The sequence below is a fragment of the Sinocyclocheilus rhinocerous genome, unplaced genomic scaffold (genome assembly GCF_001515625.1).
Source record: "Sinocyclocheilus rhinocerous isolate Xijiao unplaced genomic scaffold, SAMN03320098_v1.1 scaffold140, whole genome shotgun sequence".
NCBI lineage: Eukaryota > Metazoa > Chordata > Actinopteri > Cypriniformes > Cyprinidae > Sinocyclocheilus > Sinocyclocheilus rhinocerous.
Window position 1 is genome coordinate 1017767 of NW_015642053.1, and position 17915 is coordinate 1035681.

Sequence of the window (17915 nt, forward strand, 5' to 3'; positions counted from 1 at the left end):
ACGTCACCAGGCCGTTGGCGCCCTCTGCAGGTATTTGTTATAACAAATAATGTACTTAAGTTGGTTAAGTTCATATTATATGTATAGGAATATTACATTATGTATTTTAACAGTGTTGTTCAATAAAACCATTTAATTACTTGGTTTTGATATTTTATTTGAGCCAATTATTATTGCCTCATCTTTCGTTTATATATAAATAGTCATTCTAAAGCCCAGTTTTCACTTAGGTCTTTTTGTGTTACTAAAAAATATCAGATTACTCAATTGTCAAAATAATCAGTTGATTGCCAAAATAATCATTAGTTACAGCCCTAGATTAGTTAAAATATTTCAAAATACAACTGCATTGTTTTAATTTTTGTAATTAAAAGACAAATATTTTGCCATTGAAAATTTCTTAAAATATTATTAAAATATTGTCTTGTTCTAGTGAACCAAGTATCTGTATTTTGTCTCATCTGTCTGTATTGTCACACCCCTAGTGTCGATAAGCGGTGATATAGCTCATACTTTTCCAAGTGTATGATATAGCTTTCATTCTTCAGGTCAACCATATAGTCATGAAAAAAAAAATCTGTTTGAATAAGGAAAGCAATAACTTTGCCATAGTATCCTTTCAAATGTTAAAGAAAGGACCCCACCGACCCCCCACCCCACCCCGCCACTGGAAAAAAGTTCAGGCTCTGGATTTTTTTTTGCTTTAACCCCTGTATATAAATCTCAATTTCAAAAAATGTACCCTTATGACTGGTTTTGTGGTCCAGGGTCACAAATATGTTTTGCAATAGTGAATGAATAATTTTGATTCTGATTCCAAAAATGAATGTGAAATTCTCCTGTTATTTGTTTACTCATCAACTTCTGTGTGTTGTTTGCTTTTAAAAACCCCAATGTTTTTCCAGCTTGAAGGGTGAAACCACTTTTCTGGCAAATTTCTCTTTTATGTCAACATTTGCTGCACTGGCCTGAGCTTAAATGATTAGTCGGGAGTTTTGCTGTGCCAGCAGTCCAGCGGCACATGTCTTTAGACCCCTGAAAGCATCAGAAAGACTAACAAGACCTCTTAAGCTCTTCTCACAGCATTACCTCATAAATATAGATTTACTCCCTCACTCTCTCTTTATCCTTTTTTCCTCTGTTTCTGCCCTGTCTTCAGAGTTAGGGATGAACTGAGAATGAATGTCAACCAGCAACCTCACATGGCCTCTCCTTATGGGCAGCCTCAGCCTGGGTATCAGGGCTACCCCCAGCCAGGACATGGGGGTGGCCACGTGCCATCGGGATATCCGGCTCAGTATGCACCTTATAACGGGCCGGGCTCTGCCTACCAACAAGGTCCACCGCAAGGTAAGGGGGGTGAAAGTACAAAATGATTGTGACTGGTTAAGGAAATGTGTTTATGACAGGTAATTATTAGAGCTGTGCGATTAATCGAAATCGCGATTTGAGACGTTGCGATTTCCTAATCGCAAAGCCTGCGATGTGGACGTGATATTACTCTGTTCCAGAGCATATGCATGACTGCCAGCCTTGAGTTGCAGTCTTACTTGCCCTGGGCAAGAGTGAGCGCACCTCCGTTCTCCCCAATCAGCACTGCAATAAACAAATATTTTCTGTGAAATTAAGTTAATTCTGTAAAAGTAGTTATACCATTATAATCTTGCCTGCTGAAAAACAAACAAACAATAGAACCCCTCCCAAAACACAATAACAAATTTAATGGATTTCAGGGTTATAATGGGAATTTGTTTGGTTTTAATGTAAACTATAATGGTGTCTATTTGATGGATTCTATTGGTGGGCTGTAATCTGGCAGATGGCAACCAATAGAACAACAGTAATTCATTTTGGAATAATGCCCAAAACAAAAAGGAATTTTGTAATGGTTTAATGGAAACTATAAGAATTTCTGTGATGGTTTCTATTGTTTTTTTCAGCAGGGTAATGATACCCATACTGTGCTGCACATTATTGACAATATTGAGCTGAAGCTTGACTTTGCAAATTTAAAATCGCAAGTCAAATTGCATTCGCAATATCTGTCCAAAAAAATCGCTATTTGATATTTTCCCCCAAATCGCACAGCCCTAGTTATTATCATTTAATGTATAATAATATTAATAATATAATACATACTGGTAAAAAATGTATAGCCTGAATGCACTGTAAGTCGCTTTGGATAAAAGCGTCTGCTAAATGGATAAACTTTAACTTTAATATGAGCTTAAGTTCAGTCTGTAAGATCTTTTTCGGAGTGCAAGCGAAGTCTGATTTCTCCCTCCCAGCCTCCTCTTTTTACCTATCATCTCCTGTTTTCACATTTCATTCCCATTTTTCACTGCTCTCTCTTTCTTGTATTGCAGGATATTCTCCTTATGCAAGCTTTCCCTCTAAGACTCTCGCAACAAACTTAGTCTCTGACCTGTCCTCCTCTCCTCTTGACCTAGGTAACTGGTTTAATTCTGCTTAGCAGCTTGTCCTCTTCCGTATTCCCTGCGTTTCAATATTGACTGCAGTGTGCGGGATGGCTGGGCAATCAAACCACAGGATGCAGTCAAAACTCAGCTGTGGACAGGCACACAGGGAAAGACTGTCATTCTCCTTGGCTGATGATCTTTGCACAATTAGACTCTTTCCCCCATTTTCTCTTTCCTCAGTACTCTTAGTATATAATTGGAACAATAGTATTTTAATCATTCTTTCATAATCGAGTGATCTTTATTTCCCTTACATGTAAATCAAGGACTACTTTTGTGTGTTTGTAATACTTGTATACAGGGTCGCATGTGGATTTCCTTTGCTCTTGCACAAAACCGGACGCGTGCGCTCCGATATACGCTGCTCTCACTCAGAGAGAGTGCCCGCACTTAAAACGTGTCTCTCCTCTCCCTCAAACTGTGTCCTGCGCACTCACAAATTTCTCTATGCTCATGCGCTAGATATTAATTATTTTCGCACCCGAATTAAACGTTGTCAAAAGTTATTACGCACTTTTAAAAAGTAGTCTCAAAACAGATTTGTTCAGGGCCTTTCCTTGATTTTTTAATTGTTGTATTTAAACTATATATAAACTGGTTATTGTACATTGTTTTACTAGGCCCACTTTATCTCTTTTATTGCATTTTGCATTTTGTTCTTTTCTGTGAATGCACATATGTATCTCCCTGTGAAGTACTTTGTAAACACTGTTTTCAAAGGTTCTATATAAATAAAGCTTTAACCAATCAGACCTCCACGACTGACCGATGAAAGTGCGTGAAATCTAATTGGCTGGGAGGGAAGTGAACCTGGAATTCTTTTGACAATCAAAGATGGATCTTTAATTTCTTTCCAGTTTAATAATATTTAGCAATGGTAATGAAATGTAGCCTATATTAGAAATGGCTAGGAATTGGGTGCTTGGATGATTTGTACATATAACCTCTGTCCTGGTTGGTCTCTGAGCAATTGATCTAAAAACAGCATATTATAGTCTATATGGCTAAAGACTTCATATAAAAGATCAATGTTATGTCATAAGTTGTCAGATACCTCAACTGAATTTAAAATCATTGCAATAAATTATCATTTGGTATGATGGCAATAATAAGTAACGATTCCTATCAAATCAACATCAACTGCAAAAATAGATGTAAATGATGATTTGTGAGATTTGTGAGTGCGCAGGACACAGTTTGAGGGAGAGGAGAGACACGTTTTAAGTGCGCGCACTCTCTGAGCGAGAGCAGTGTATATCTGAGCGCGCTCCCGGTTTTCCGCGTGCGAGCGCAGAGATTCGCGCATTATATTTATGTGCTTTCGCGCTACAATAATGCGCTCTCGACATTTGTCATTAAAATAACGCCATACAAATTTGACACTGGCTTAGTGCCAAATTTAAATAAAATTGGCTTTGAGTCGATACAGAGTTATGCACACAGTTGGCTTGACATAAGGAACTACAACTTTATACGTGGTTTATCTTGATCTATAAGAATCTGTACAAACCATTCACTATAGAATATTTACCATCAGAAATGTGTCTACAATTATAATAATCCCTAAAAGTCATTTTTTCTCAACAGCAAAATAATCCCATTGTCATGAAGAAAAAAATGCTGTAAGGACTCTTCTGACCTATAATATTTTTCCTTCCCTTCTATTCAGCATAGGTCCCACATTTTTACAGCTGTTTATTCTTCTTAATACTGTCATAAGTAGAAAAAAGAAAGAAAAGGACCAACAAACAAGTCTCCATATTCTAGGCTGCATCATTTGCTTAAATTGTTGCTCAAAGTTAATCAAAAGTTGGAAATAAAATGTGTGTTGTTGGGATAATAAACTATTTAATTATTTATTGCTGGTCCTGCTAAAGGTATGAGAGGACCCCCCACCTCTGGGGCACCACCTGTCTCAGGTGCCCAGAACTATTCTCAGTTTGGGCAAGGAGAAACTCAGAATGGACCACCACCAGTGGGTGCTCCACCACAGAGGTCAGTGACCCATCATATCAGCACATAACTGTGTCTTTTCTATCAATCTATTAGTAATTTAGACTATGTGTTGCCTCTTAAGTTTTGTGGCTGATATTACATAAATGGGTTATAAATAATTTCCATTTAATGAATGCAATTAAGTCTTATTTTCATGGTTTTGCAGCATTGTCATGTTTCTTACTTTGATCTTATTTTAATTGCTTGTTTAGGCCTCCAGTGTCTCAAACTTACACTCCAGGTGCAGTGAATCTGCCTGGTCCTCAACCCCCATACGGCCAGCAGTTTGGAGCTCCACCTGTCAGCATGCAGCAGATGACCAATCAGATGGCTAGCATGCAGGTTGGCTCCACTGCACCCTCCCCTGCAGGCCCAGGCTATGGTAAATAACTCTTTGAAAATTTTAACATCATAAAAATATCTAGAGCATCGCTGTGATTGACAATTTGTTCTTTCTTTTTTCTAGCCCCTCCCTCTGTGTCCCAGGCTGCTATGTCCGCTCCCTACACACCTGCAGCTCCACCTACTTTCCCACCCGCTTCCACTGCTCCCTCACAGCCTCCGCCTACTGAAGCTGTAGCTCAGGCTCCTCTTCAGTCATACTACAGAACTCTGCCACCTGCCCAGCAGCCTTTCCCAAATGCTGTCCCACTTTTCTCCTCCACTGGCCCCACTCAACCCCAAGCTCCACCACCGGTTTCTCCACAGTCCTTCCCTCAAGCTCCACCTGTCTCTCAGCCTCCTTTTTCCACAGCCCAGGTACCTCCAGGTCCCACCCAGTTATACGGAGGCCCACTTCCTTCAACGCAGTCCTCTTTCTCAAGACCACCGCTTCCCACCTCCCAGCCCTCTGCATTCCCTGCAGGTCCACCTCCCACCTCGACTCCATCTCAGCTCCCAGGAGTCATGCAGCCCCAACCGCCAGTTTCCCAACCCTCACCTTACCACTCAGGCCCCCCTCCAACATCTACTGGGTTTCCACCACAAGTTGGTGCTCCACCAAGGCCTCGCCTTGCTGGAATGCAGGGCCCTCCTATGGCATCACAGGGGCCTCCTATGACTTCACAAGGGCCTCCTATGGCATCACAGGGGCCTCCTATGACATCTCAAGGGCCTCCTATGGCATCACAAGGGCCTCCAATGGCACAGGCTAATCATATACACCCTACACAACCTGGCATGCCACCTGGTCCTATCAACGCTTCCCTGTCAGGGTCACCACCACAGCCAGGAATGCAGGGATATCCTCCTCAGCAAAATGGTGAGCACCAGTGTTGTTACTATTAATTATAACTAATATTATTAAAAATTGTTTCCAGTTATTTCAGTGTTTTTAAGAAAGCTACATGGGTTTAGAACAAGTACACATTTTTATTTTTAGGCGAACTAACCATTTAACAGGGCTAATTCATTCACAAGTCTTTGTGAATTGATTTGCTTATTATATATTATTTCCCTACCAGGTGCTTTCGGGCAGGTCAGAGGTCCTCAGCCTGGTTACACAGGACCATATCCTGGTCAGCCAAACTATGGAGCACCACCCGCTGCACCTGCTCTAGCGCCAGCTGCCCCAAAGAGGCTTGATCCTGATTCTATTCCAAGCCCGGTATGAACACTCCACATCTGACATGGACATGCACACAAGGTCGCTGTCCACCATACCTTCTCCCACACATCTATTGTGTTGATTTTTCAAGTGTGTTTGTTTTAATATATTTATCCATCATTTTCAGTACTAATGCACTTGCATATACATTCACACACACAGATTTACACTATCAATTTGTAAAATAAATATCTATGTAAATAGGTGTGTGATGTGCTTGTGTTAAGAAAGGCTTCGCTCTGGAGTCTCCTGTGTCTGATGTGCATGCATTATGGCGGCTATTAGTAACAATAAAATCCAGATTCATAGATTTTTCAAGGCTTGGAAACTCGTGCACGTGCCGCCTCGCAATAACTGCACACGTCTCTTACACTGTCTGCTAAACAGTGTGATTAATCATCAATAATTCTAGGCTTGGAAAAAAACAGAGGAACTGTAACTGTGGTTACACTTCTGTTTATCTACTCTGCTCTTTCTCTCTTTTTTTCTTTTGTTTTGGCTTCTCTCTCTATCCCTCTCCTCTCTTATAATTTGCTGGCTAAATTGTTAAAATGTAAAGCAAGCCTCTGACATGCCGCCTGTGCAGAAAACAAGACATAGAATAGACCCAGACGCAATCCCAAGTCCAGTAAGTGCCTCGTGTCTCTCTGCCGTTCTGTGTTGTTATACTGTATCCCGATTTCTCAGTTTTTTACACATGGGGATGCCAATGACTCTGTCTAGAATAGATGAACAATATTTTATTTCTTCTTCTTATAGAGCTGACATAATAGCTTTTGTGTAGCAGACAACTTCTTTAATGAGATGGATACATCTGTATAACATGAATTCTTATGTTAGTCCACCCAAAAATGAAAATTCTGTTGTTGTTTTTTCATATTGTTCCAAAACTATGACTTTCTATCTTTTGTGGAACATAAAATATATTTTTGTCTAATGGAAGTCAGTGGTTTGGTTCCCAACTTTCTTCAAAATATCTTTTGTTTTCCACGGAGAAGAAAAATCATTCACGTTCGTAACGACATGAGGGGAGTCAATGATGACAGAAGTCCCTTTAAGTCATAATTTCTTTGATTCTAGATGACTGACTCACATTTGACTATTTTTTTTAGACTGGTCATTGGTGCCCATCAAAACCGTTCGTATCTTCACTCTGGCATGCAATATAGTAACAGTGTGTGCATGACTGACGTGTTCTTATCTCTAATATAAGCATTGTGGCCCATCGTTTAAAGGTATATTCTGGGTTAGATGCTACTCAAGCTCTATCAATGGCATTTTTTGGGATGACAAGAGGGCAGTAATAGAGCTGCAGGGTTGACGTAAAGTTGATTGCTAACCTGGATATTGGCATTACCATAGACTTCCCTTGATAAAAGCCAATACTAATAGTTTTACTATTGCTATATGAACAACAAAAGTTTGTGATCTCTACATGTTTTGTTCATCAAGATAATGTCCATGAGTGGGGTATATCACTCATATATTTTGTGTTGTAGAATAAAATGCGAAAATGTATTAAGCTTGTTAACCAAAGACCTTATTTATGACATTAAACCAAAAATCCATAAAAAAACATTGACTTCAAAATCATGTATTTAAAATGTTAACTCATTTCCTGGGTTTAGGGCTCATACCTGCAGCACTTTATGCTCTTGTTGTGAAAGTCTGTGGGACTATTCAGTAAGAAAGTGTTTGGTATTAGAGCTAAACTAATGGGGACTGCATATATCGGGTGTTGTCGATGAAGCTTAACTTATTCAACCCTGAATATTCCTTTAATCTGGTTTAGATGATCAGATGTGGCGCTAAACCTATGAACTTACTGATCCTGTTTGGATTAGTTCTATACGAGCATAAAGAGGTTTATCGGGTGAAAGGTCAGGGTGTGTTGTTTGTTCATGAATAAAGGTGTGTCACTCTTTCATAGGCCGGTGTTTGTTCTCTCAGATTCAGGTTATCGAGGATGACAAAGCAAACAAGGGAAGTGAACCTTTTACTACAGGGGTCAGAGGTCAAGCCCCACCTCTTGTGACCACCAAATTCCAAGTTAAAGATCAAGGTAAGAATAGAGATTAAAATACTTTTAGACATTGTTTGGAATGGAAAATTGCCTTGCTATATGTATAGTGCATGCTATTTTTTATTGTATGTAAAACGGTAGGCTTTGTTCCATGATGTTATAGGTCTTAATATAATATGCATTATATTAATCTCTCCAAAGGGAATGCGAGTCCACGCTACATCCGTTGTACAGCCTACAACATGCCCTGCAATTCCGACATGGCAAAACAGTCCCAGGTTCCCCTGGCTGCTGTCATTAAACCCCTGGCCCCTCTGCCTCTAGATGAGGTAAAAGGCCACATTCTAGGAGTGTGTACTACTTCATGTTGTCGTTTTCCTTTAAAGGGGTCATATGATGCGATTTCAATTTTTCCTTTCTCTTTGGAGTGTTACAAGCTCTTGGTGCATAAAGAAGATCTGTAAAGTTGCAAAGACTAAAGTCTCAAATCCAAAGAGATATTCTTTATAAAAGTTCAGAATCAGCCACACCTACCTAAAACGGCTCGTTCGAACACGCCCCCACATACCTACACTCACAGTCTGTAAGTACGTTTTCATTTAAAGGATTTGCCACTGATGATTCAAACGTGAGTTTTGGGCAGTAGAGTAGCACTTGTTGTTTGTCATTTCTCTGATCACAAATGCAGACAGAGTTTTATGTTTACGCCATTTATGTTTATGTCATTCCTTTTTACTGGCAGACACCGCCATATCTTCTGGATCATGGAGAAAGTGGTCCCATCCGCTGTAATCGCTGTAAGGCCTATATGTGCCCGTACATGCAGTTTATCGAAGGTGGCCGTCGTTTCCAGTGTGGCTTCTGCAGCTGTGTCACCGAGGGTTAGTAATGCTCCAGTAACATGCTTGTCATGTTGAGTTCATCCTAATCAACATCTAATGTTTTGGTTTCTGTTTTTCTTTCCCACTCCTAGTGCCTCCCCATTACTTCCAGCATCTGGATCACACAGGGAAGAGGGTGGACTGCTACGACCGACCAGAGCTCTCGATGGGCAGTTATGAGTTTACGGCTACTGTGGACTACTGTAAGGTACAGTATATGTTCCCATCATGCCACTACAATCTTAAGAAAATTCTGTGCTAATATGTATGGGATTGCTAATTTTAAATATGATTTATTGACAGAACAACAAGTTTCCTCAGCCGCCAGCCTTCATCTTCCTGATTGACGTGTCCTACAATGCTGTGAAGAATGGCATGGTGGGAATTGTATGTCAGGAGCTGAAGACACTGTTGGATTACTTGCCAAGGTGAGAGTTTAAACAAGAAGCAGTACGATCAGGATAACACAGAACATTCATTCATATCTGCAGAGAGATTTTTTTTTTTGCATGTACAACAAAACATTGCATGTGTAATTGTGATATTACCTATTTATTGGTCCATGCAGAGAGAACCCTGATGTGGAATCAAACATTCGAGTTGGCTTCATCACCTACAATAAAGTGCTTCATTTCTATAATGTGAAGGCCTCCCTTGCTCAGCCTCAGATGATGGTAGTTTCAGATGTGGCTGACATGTTTGTGCCCCTACTGGATGGATTTCTGGTCAGTGTCTCAGAGTCCAGGGTGGTTATTGAGAGGTAGGTTTCAGTTTTTGTACACTATTGTTCAAAAGTTTAGGGTTGGTAAGAATTTATTTATTATTATTATTTATTTATTTTTAATATTTGTTCACCAAGACTGCATTTATTTCCTCAAAGTACAGTAATGTAGTGAAATTATATTGCAATTTAAAATAACTGTTTTCAATTTCTTTAAAAAATCCTTTTGAATGGTATTGTATGTGTAGTGAGTACACTGTAACATCCACAATTTAGTGGAATTTTTCCATGTAAGCTAGGGTGAAAGCTAGGATGCCTGAATTTTTGACCATCAAAGCATATTGATTATGAAAATGTACGTTGCCACCAGTTTGTTGGATCAGATCCCCGAGATGTTTGCAGACACACGGGAAACCGAAACTGTGTTTGGGCCTGTCATTCAGGCCGGGCTGGAAGCGCTCAAGGTATTTGATCTTACTGCATCAACGCAAATTTCATAGTTCATAGTGAGTGTACATCATATGAATGATAATGATTCCTGCAACGCATTGTGATTGAAAATGATGCCAGCCTTGTAGTAATTAAATAGAGCATTTCTGTATACAGTGTTAATGGAAGAAACTTGGTTTTACATTTTATTTTGGTTTGAGTGTTTCGTGTCCGCTCGGAGTGGAATTATTCAGTAACAGTGACATTTCTTCTTTGTCATCTAGGCTGCAGACTGTGCTGGAAAGCTTTTTGTTTTCCACTCGTCTCTTCCCATCGCTGAGGCTCCAGGCAAACTGAAGAACAGGGAGGATAAGAAACTAGTGGGCACTGATAAAGAAAAGGTACCATGACCTCTTCCTCTCAAATCTGTACTGCTCATTACATTGTGTGTGTCTCTGAAAAACGCAATGTTAAAAGCACAGCGGCAGCTGAAAATGTTTTGTCATCATTGAGACTTTGACAGCTATGGGAACATTGTTACAGAAAGCTTTTTAATGTGGTATTTATTAGGTAGTTTTAAGGGATCCTCTCCGTACGGCACATTGTGAAGTTCCCATCTCCATTTCTTTTGCAGTCATTATTCCAGCCCCAAGTTAGTTTTTACAACACTCTAGCTAAGGAGTGTGTTGCACAGGGTTGCTGTGTGGACCTCTTCCTCTTTCCCAACCAGTATGTTGATGTAGCAACGTTAGGGGTGGTCCCCACTTCAACGGGCGGCTCCATCTACAAATACACCTACTTCCAGGTATGAGAGAACTGTACCATCTAGTCATTAATACCATACGTGACCAGATCAAAGAAATCTTCTTAACCAAAAACAACATGCGCTGTGATTATAGACACTATGGTTTGTTTCAGGCTCCATCTGACCAGGAGCGTTTTCTCAATGACCTGAGGAGAGATGTGCAGAAGCAGGTGGGCTTTGATGCAGTGATGAGGGTCCGTACCAGCACAGGTGAATACACAGCTCTGTACACCAGATTTTGAATTAATGCTTTATTTTTCTTCATCCTGCCATTTACCTACCACATATATTTATTAGGGGTATAACGGTTCACAAAATTCCCGGTTCGGTTCGATATGACACCGTGGTGTCATGGTTCGGTTCAGTACGGGGGTAATTGGTTACGTTGCAATGTTGGAAATATTTCTGTTTTAAACCATGAAGGCGAGCCAGTGGATATTACACACAAGCAACGTGCAAACTTTGCGCAAGAGTTATGCAGGTGAACGTCTTAATCTAAGTCAATTCACTATACAGAAAGTGAAAGTAAAAACGGAATGTCGGAGCTTTCAGCATCTGACGCCGCATATGCTCTCAGAGACGACAAGAGACGAATCTACTTCAACATATGCTGATAACGGTACACAGCTAACTGTTTTAATTTATTCCCTTAATATTTCTAATATTACGTAGTGAAAAAAAAATTAGAAGAAACATATTTTGTGTTAAACAGGTTGTTTTTGAAAGTCGGTGCTTGAAATAAAAGCTTTTTATTTCATTGATTTTTATTGACTGTAGTATTAATATTTTAATTGTAGGCCTATAAATCATTGAATAGCTAATAGACCTGTATTAAAATACCTTTTTTAAAAACATTTTAATTGAGAAGTAAATATATAGCCTAATCTTTTGTTATCCTCGCAGCATGTCAGTTATTTGGTAATTATTGCGGGGCAAATTAATTGTAATTTTAATTTAATAGGCCTAATAAAAGTAACTTCATAATAATAATAATAATAGGCCTAATAAAAATAAGAATGTAACAGGCCTACATTAATTGGAAATGCCAAATATCTTAATATTGCCAACAATTGATGTTTTTGACTATATCTCTGGCTATCGTCGATACAAGATCATCGTCTTTCGACGCACCCCAGCAAAAGGAGATTATTGCGGGGCAGACAGCACGTTGCCTGTTACGTCCTTTGGGCAGCCTTGTTGAGCGCAGTGGCACTGAGAACATCATATTTCACATACTTTAAGCTGTTTTATTTTCCAAATGTAATGGGATTAGTCCAACGAATCAAATCGTTCGGTTTGTAATGCACGAAAGCCTCGTACCGAACGGTTCAATACAAATGTGTGTATCGTTACACCCCTAATATTTATACACTACTGTTCAAAAGTTTAGGGTTGGTTTGATTTTTAAAGAAAAAAAAAAAACGGTTTCAAAAACAGGTTTATTATGCTAGAGGCGGCATTTATTTGATTAAAATAGATTTATTATCTATAAATTTATTTATAATTTTTTATTTGTAATCTTTTTCTGTGATGCAAAGCTGAATTTTCAGTCTGCATTGTTAATTCAGTCTTCGTTGTCACATGATTCTTCAGATATCTGGTGCTCAAGAAACATTTTTTACTAACATTTCCAACTTTTGAACTGTAGTGTAAATCACCACTCATTTTAACCGAGGTGTTCAACTTCAAAAGCCAAGAGAGAGCCTTGTTCAATCCACAACAGTTCAGCACAAAATGTGTTTTATCATTTTATTGCACATCTCTCCAAGACATATCAGCCATGTGACCTTTGACCTTTTTATCATCAGTTTTTAATGTATATATGTAAAGGAGTTTAACTTGTGTGTGGTGTTGTGGCAGGTATCCGGGCGACCGACTTCTTTGGTTCCTTCTACATGAGCAACACCACCGATGTAGAGCTGGCAGGACTAGACTGTGACAAGACTGTTACCGTGGAGTTCAGACATGATGACAAGCTCAGCGAGGAGACTGGAGCTCTAATGCAGGTGTGTGTGTGTCTACTTTTGCACAATGCACACACACGTGAAGTGTCAGCTACACTGAGTTCAGTCTCATTTAATGACTTCAGCTGTGCTGACCTTTTCATCTGTACTCTCGTTCTCTCGCTCTTCTTTCAGTGTGCAGTTCTGTACACCAGCTGCAGTGGTCAGCGACGACTTCGGATCCATAACATGGCAGTGAACTGCTGCTCTCAGCTGGCAGACCTGTACAGGAACTGTGAGACTGACACCATCATCAACTTCTTTGCCAAATATGGTGAGTGAAACCACACGCATCCTCTCACACTGGTCGGATAAACACCACCTCACTGCTTCCTGCACTAGCACTCTGTGGGCCACCTCTGTTACACCAATGTAAAATTGTATTCTTTTTTTTTGTTATTTATTTTATATATTTATTTTATTTTTTTTGGTTTTGTTTTAGTTTTTATTTCATTTTCAAAAGCTACAGCTCCCTCCCAGTCTATGTACAGCATTCAATATTATTGCTTTGGTTTTGTTTGTTTGTTTGTTTTGTATGTTTGTTTGTTTTTCAGCCGCTTTTGTTTTGGTGTTTTTGTTTCTTTTGGTTTGCTTTTTCAAAACCTAGAGCTCCCTTCGTAGTCTCTCTGCATCATTTAATTATGCATCATTTTGGTTTGCTTTTGGCTTTGTTTGGTTTTTGTTTTGTTTTCAAAAAGTAGAGCTCCCCAGTCTTCCTACAAAATGTAATGGCTGCAAAATATAAATAGCTTGCAAAGGCAAATCAGCAGTAAATTGTCGTAACCATAAATAAAATGATTGACAACCATTAGCACTTGCCTATTTAGCATCTCAGTGGAGGCTCATAATATAGGGCATTTTCATGTAAAAGTTTCAAAGATAGATAGTTTACTTTTTAATGATGTGTTCTGGGACCTGATTTGAGTTTAAGGATTATGTTGTTGTATGTGTTTACAGCATATCGGAGTGTACTCAGCAGTCCTACCAAGAATGTCCGTGATAGTCTGATGAATCAGTGTGCACAGATCTTAGCCTGTTACCGCAAGAACTGTGCCAGTCCATCTTCAGCAGGGCAGGTAACTATAGAAAATCATAATGCCATAACCCCACACAAAAACACACAAATCCTGTTTATTAATGATTAAATATTTTCAGTATTTGTCATGTCCTACATTGTGCTGATATTTTCTTATCTATTTGTCTGCATACAGTTGATTTTACCAGAATGTATGAAGCTGCTGCCCGTGTACCTGAACTGCATGTTAAAGAGTGACGTTCTGCAGCCCGGGGCGGATGTCTCCCTGGATAACCGTGCCTATCTGAGACAGCTGGTCAGCACTATGGATGTGGCTGAGAGCCATGTGTTCTTCTACCCTCGTCTGCTTCCGCTGGTGAGACACAAACACAGTAATATCAGCCCATTTGATTTTGTAATTGAGCTGTGACGGTTACGGTACATTCTCGGATTCTGTACAGCAAAAGCTGGATGTTGAGAGCATGACTCTGCCTGTGGCAGTGAGAGACTCAGAGGAGAGACTGTCTAGGGGAGGAGTGTACCTGTTAGAGAATGGACTGAACATTTTCCTTTGGGTGGGGGTCAATGCCCAACAGGAGCTGCTTCAGAACATCTTTGGCACGCCGGCCTTCAGCCAGATAGACCCCAGCATGGTACGACTCCTTATAAATATGCATATATAATGTAAATAAATGATTTGATTTTTATCTCATACAGAAGCAGTTATATAGCTCGAGTATTACTTATGAGCACATATGAAACTTGAATCCTTTACCTTGGATGCTTGACATGTTTTTAAAAATATGATGTGAATATTTTTATTGTGTGTTTTGCTGATTTAGACCTCTCTGCCGGCTTTGGATAATCCTTTTTCAAAGAGACTAATGGAGATTATCAAGTCCGTCAGAGCACAGCGCTCACGATACATGAAGGTAAATACGTCACAGGGCTTGATATTATGCTTTTGCAGATATTTGTGATTCAGACAGCTGAAAAGATTGTTTACTTTTCTGAAAGCTTAGGTCACTTGTGTTGAACTTTTTTTTTTTTTTTTTATCCCAGTACAATAAAATTATTAGCAAATGAAACGAGCATCAGGAAGTCAAGATAATCCAGGAATTATGCATGACCTAGACTGAGGGGAAAAAGGGAGTAGTTTTCCATCCAGATTAATGTTCGTCTGTAATTATTTGTCACTCGTGATTATAGGGTGATACTTGAGTCCTCATTAAAAAATAATAATAATAATTAATTTTTTATTATATATATATATTTTTTTTTTTTGTTATTTATTCATTTAGTTGTTGTTAGACATTTATTGAATTGTATGTATTTTTTTATTTATATTCGGAATTTCACTACTTTTAAGTACTTTTAAATGTAAATAATCGTTGTCTTTCAGCTCATGGTGGTGAAACAGGAAGACAAGCTGGAGCTGATCTTCAAGCACTTCCTGGTGGAGGATAAGAGCAACAATGGTGGGGCCTCTTACGTGGACTTCCTGTGTCACATGCACAAGGAGATTCGTCAGCTCCTGAGCTAGGAGCATCAGGTCCCCCCTTCTCCTCCCTTGGCTCTGTACTCAGAAGCGCTTTAACTTTTTATTTAACATAATAAACAAAATCCCTTTGCCCATCATCTTCTCTCCCTCAAGTATAATCTCATCCACGTGACTCTTGAGTAAGAAGCCACCTTGTAAAGGAAATGTTGCTCCGTCAGATTACGGTGTTCTTTTGGTTTTAGTGGTGGGAGTTTTGACCCGAATTTCTCCTCTTTCGATGACAGGCTCTTGAGACTTTGTGTGTGCGTGTGTGTGTGATAGAGGAGGAGATATGCTGTTGTTACTGCTCTACAGCTGATCTGGGATCAGGTTGCGAAGCCTCAAATAGAGCTTAAACCGCTTCTTCAGAACAAAACAGCTACCGGTTTTTAGAGTGTGCTTGACTGTGAACGTTGATGTTGATTGTACTAGGTGTTCTGTGAGAAACACTAGCACTGATTAGTGGTCTCTAGGTACTGAAGGACAGAAAAATAACCGCATTAGAAATTAATCTAGACCTACTCGGAATAGAGTGAAATAAAATCCCTCATCTTATTCCAATATGAATAGAAAGATGGTTTAGAACAAGTTAGATTCATGTCTATCCAATTATTTGTATTTTTCTGCTTATGTTCTGTTTCTCTTTGATTCTCTCTCTCTCAACCTTGGCCTTACTGATACTGTCTCTCTTTTTTTTCATTCGTTATTCTGTTTATCTTGTCTAATTTGTCATTTTCACCTTTTTAAAGTGTGCAAAAAACCTAATAGACTCTATGGGAGTTTGAAGTGTGCTGTTAATCGTTCAAAATGTCTTTTACTCTGAAAAAAAAAACATTAGAAATAAAAGTCTATGCATCAACTTATCTTTAAAAGAAAGAGGGAAAGCTGTTCAAGAGCCTGAGCCGAATGTTGTGCTTCTTTTTCTCCTTGCTACCACCCTCATTCTCTATAAGAAGCAGATATGCCTACAATTGATGTGATACTAGTGACGTTTCTGCATCCTGATGGAGAATATGGATCCCTATGGATGCCCGGACAGGGAGTTGAATTTCAGATGAGCCTCTCAGGAGGATGGTAGTTGTCAAAACCCTATAGATGGTTCAATAATTGGGCATATATTACAGAAGCATTCAGGCATTCATTCAGTTCCATATTAAATTCTCTTTTTCTTTACTGTATGGTCTGTTAGAAACCTGTATACTACATGTGCTTGTTAATGTATCAGATATGATTTAATATTATGTTCTAAATCTGTTAAAGGAGCGGGTGGCGTCTCTCTGCTCTAGTGTATTAATCTTTGTGCAATGGAAGCCTGTGCTGAGAGTGGAGTGCGGGACTCATTTAGAAACTGACCATTTTTAACCGGTTTTCCAAGCGAGCGAAGTCAAGCACATGTGGAATTGTGACCTTAAAAGCAATCAACACTGAATACCTTGTCATCACATTTATTACATGTACAGAATTAAAATTTTTTAAAAATGATGTCAAGCTAGTGTGCTTTGTTGAATCTGCATATGATGTTTGGGTGAGGTGAAGGTTTTTTTTTTTTAGTTATTCTTTTTCCCCCCTCTCAGTGCTTCAAAATCTTTTACAAGCTCATCTTAGTCCTTTCAAAGACATTCTGAAATATATCTTCATCTCTGTCTAATATTACAGAGCTCTTTTATATAGAAGGGTGAGCTGGTGTGTTTATCAGCGGTGTATCCTAGTGAGGTTCTCTTTAGAACGGAGGGATCTGCCTTTGAGTTTGCTTAGTTTTTTTTGTGTTTGTCTCTAACCCATATATTTTTTTGTTGGTCATAGACTCCTCAATGTCTTTCAGAGTTGTCTTCTTGTTTCATCTATGCCTCCTGACTGCAAATAAATACCTATATCAATTCATTGATTGACTCCTGCGCTCTTACAAATCCGTCTATACAGTGCAATTTATTCGGTTCATTTACATCTAATCAGTTAGCAGACACTTTTATCCAAAGCGACTTACAAATGAGGACTATAGAAGCAATCAAACCAACAAAAGAGCAACAATATATAAGTGCTGTGACCAGTCCCTTTTAGTATAACGCAGTATACATAGAAAGTGTTTTGTTTATATAATAAGTAAAAAGTAGATAGAATAGAGAGTGTTCTTATGAGAGGTTCGGTATTAAAACTAGGTGGCTAAATGCTACAGAAATGTGAGGTAAAAGTCAAGCGAAATGCACATTGAGATTTGTATCAGTTTAACATTAACTAATTTTGATGTATTTGTTTCAGATGAGGTGGATCTTGTGTCGTGATCTCTGATCTTAATCTCGGCTCAAAGCACATTCCAAGTCCAAAGCATCAGACTTGCTTAAAATAAACCTTAAGCTGCGTTATGTAACCGAATGTTGCATTAAAGGTATGTTTATTAACTCTCTCAGAGTTATAAGAAT

The 17915-nt window shown here is 39.0% G+C and overlaps 1 protein-coding gene across 5 annotated transcripts in view; it reads left to right on the plus strand.

Annotated features, from left to right (window-relative positions):
* The window catches only part of LOC107755462 (protein transport protein Sec24C-like), a 23226-nt gene extending 5847 nt beyond the window's left edge, over positions 1 to 17379 (plus strand). For 2 of the 5 annotated variants that reach the window (XM_016572249.1, XM_016572248.1), the window contains 24 exons: positions 1160 to 1350; positions 2367 to 2450; positions 4358 to 4475; positions 4688 to 4857; positions 4942 to 5736; positions 5939 to 6081; positions 6641 to 6709; positions 8032 to 8143; positions 8306 to 8433; positions 8847 to 8985; positions 9078 to 9193; positions 9289 to 9413; positions 9554 to 9745; positions 10077 to 10170; positions 10420 to 10536; positions 10770 to 10940; positions 11054 to 11150; positions 12801 to 12946; positions 13079 to 13217; positions 13901 to 14019; positions 14155 to 14334; positions 14420 to 14611; positions 14801 to 14890; positions 15361 to 17379. In XM_016572249.1, coding sequence (XP_016427735.1) covers positions 1179 to 1350; positions 2367 to 2450; positions 4358 to 4475; positions 4688 to 4857; positions 4942 to 5736; positions 5939 to 6081; positions 6641 to 6709; positions 8032 to 8143; positions 8306 to 8433; positions 8847 to 8985; positions 9078 to 9193; positions 9289 to 9413; positions 9554 to 9745; positions 10077 to 10170; positions 10420 to 10536; positions 10770 to 10940; positions 11054 to 11150; positions 12801 to 12946; positions 13079 to 13217; positions 13901 to 14019; positions 14155 to 14334; positions 14420 to 14611; positions 14801 to 14890; positions 15361 to 15501 — 3849 coding nt within the window. In that variant the 5' untranslated portion in view covers positions 1160 to 1178 and the 3' untranslated portion in view covers positions 15502 to 17379. The remainder of the gene's footprint in view (positions 1 to 1159; positions 1351 to 2366; positions 2451 to 4357; positions 4476 to 4687; positions 4858 to 4941; positions 5737 to 5938; positions 6082 to 6640; positions 6710 to 8031; positions 8144 to 8305; positions 8434 to 8846; positions 8986 to 9077; positions 9194 to 9288; positions 9414 to 9553; positions 9746 to 10076; positions 10171 to 10419; positions 10537 to 10769; positions 10941 to 11053; positions 11151 to 12800; positions 12947 to 13078; positions 13218 to 13900; positions 14020 to 14154; positions 14335 to 14419; positions 14612 to 14800; positions 14891 to 15360) is intronic. The other 3 variants (XM_016572250.1, XM_016572251.1, XM_016572252.1) reach the window with 3 other exon arrangements.
* Positions 17380 to 17915: the final 536 nt, after the last annotated feature.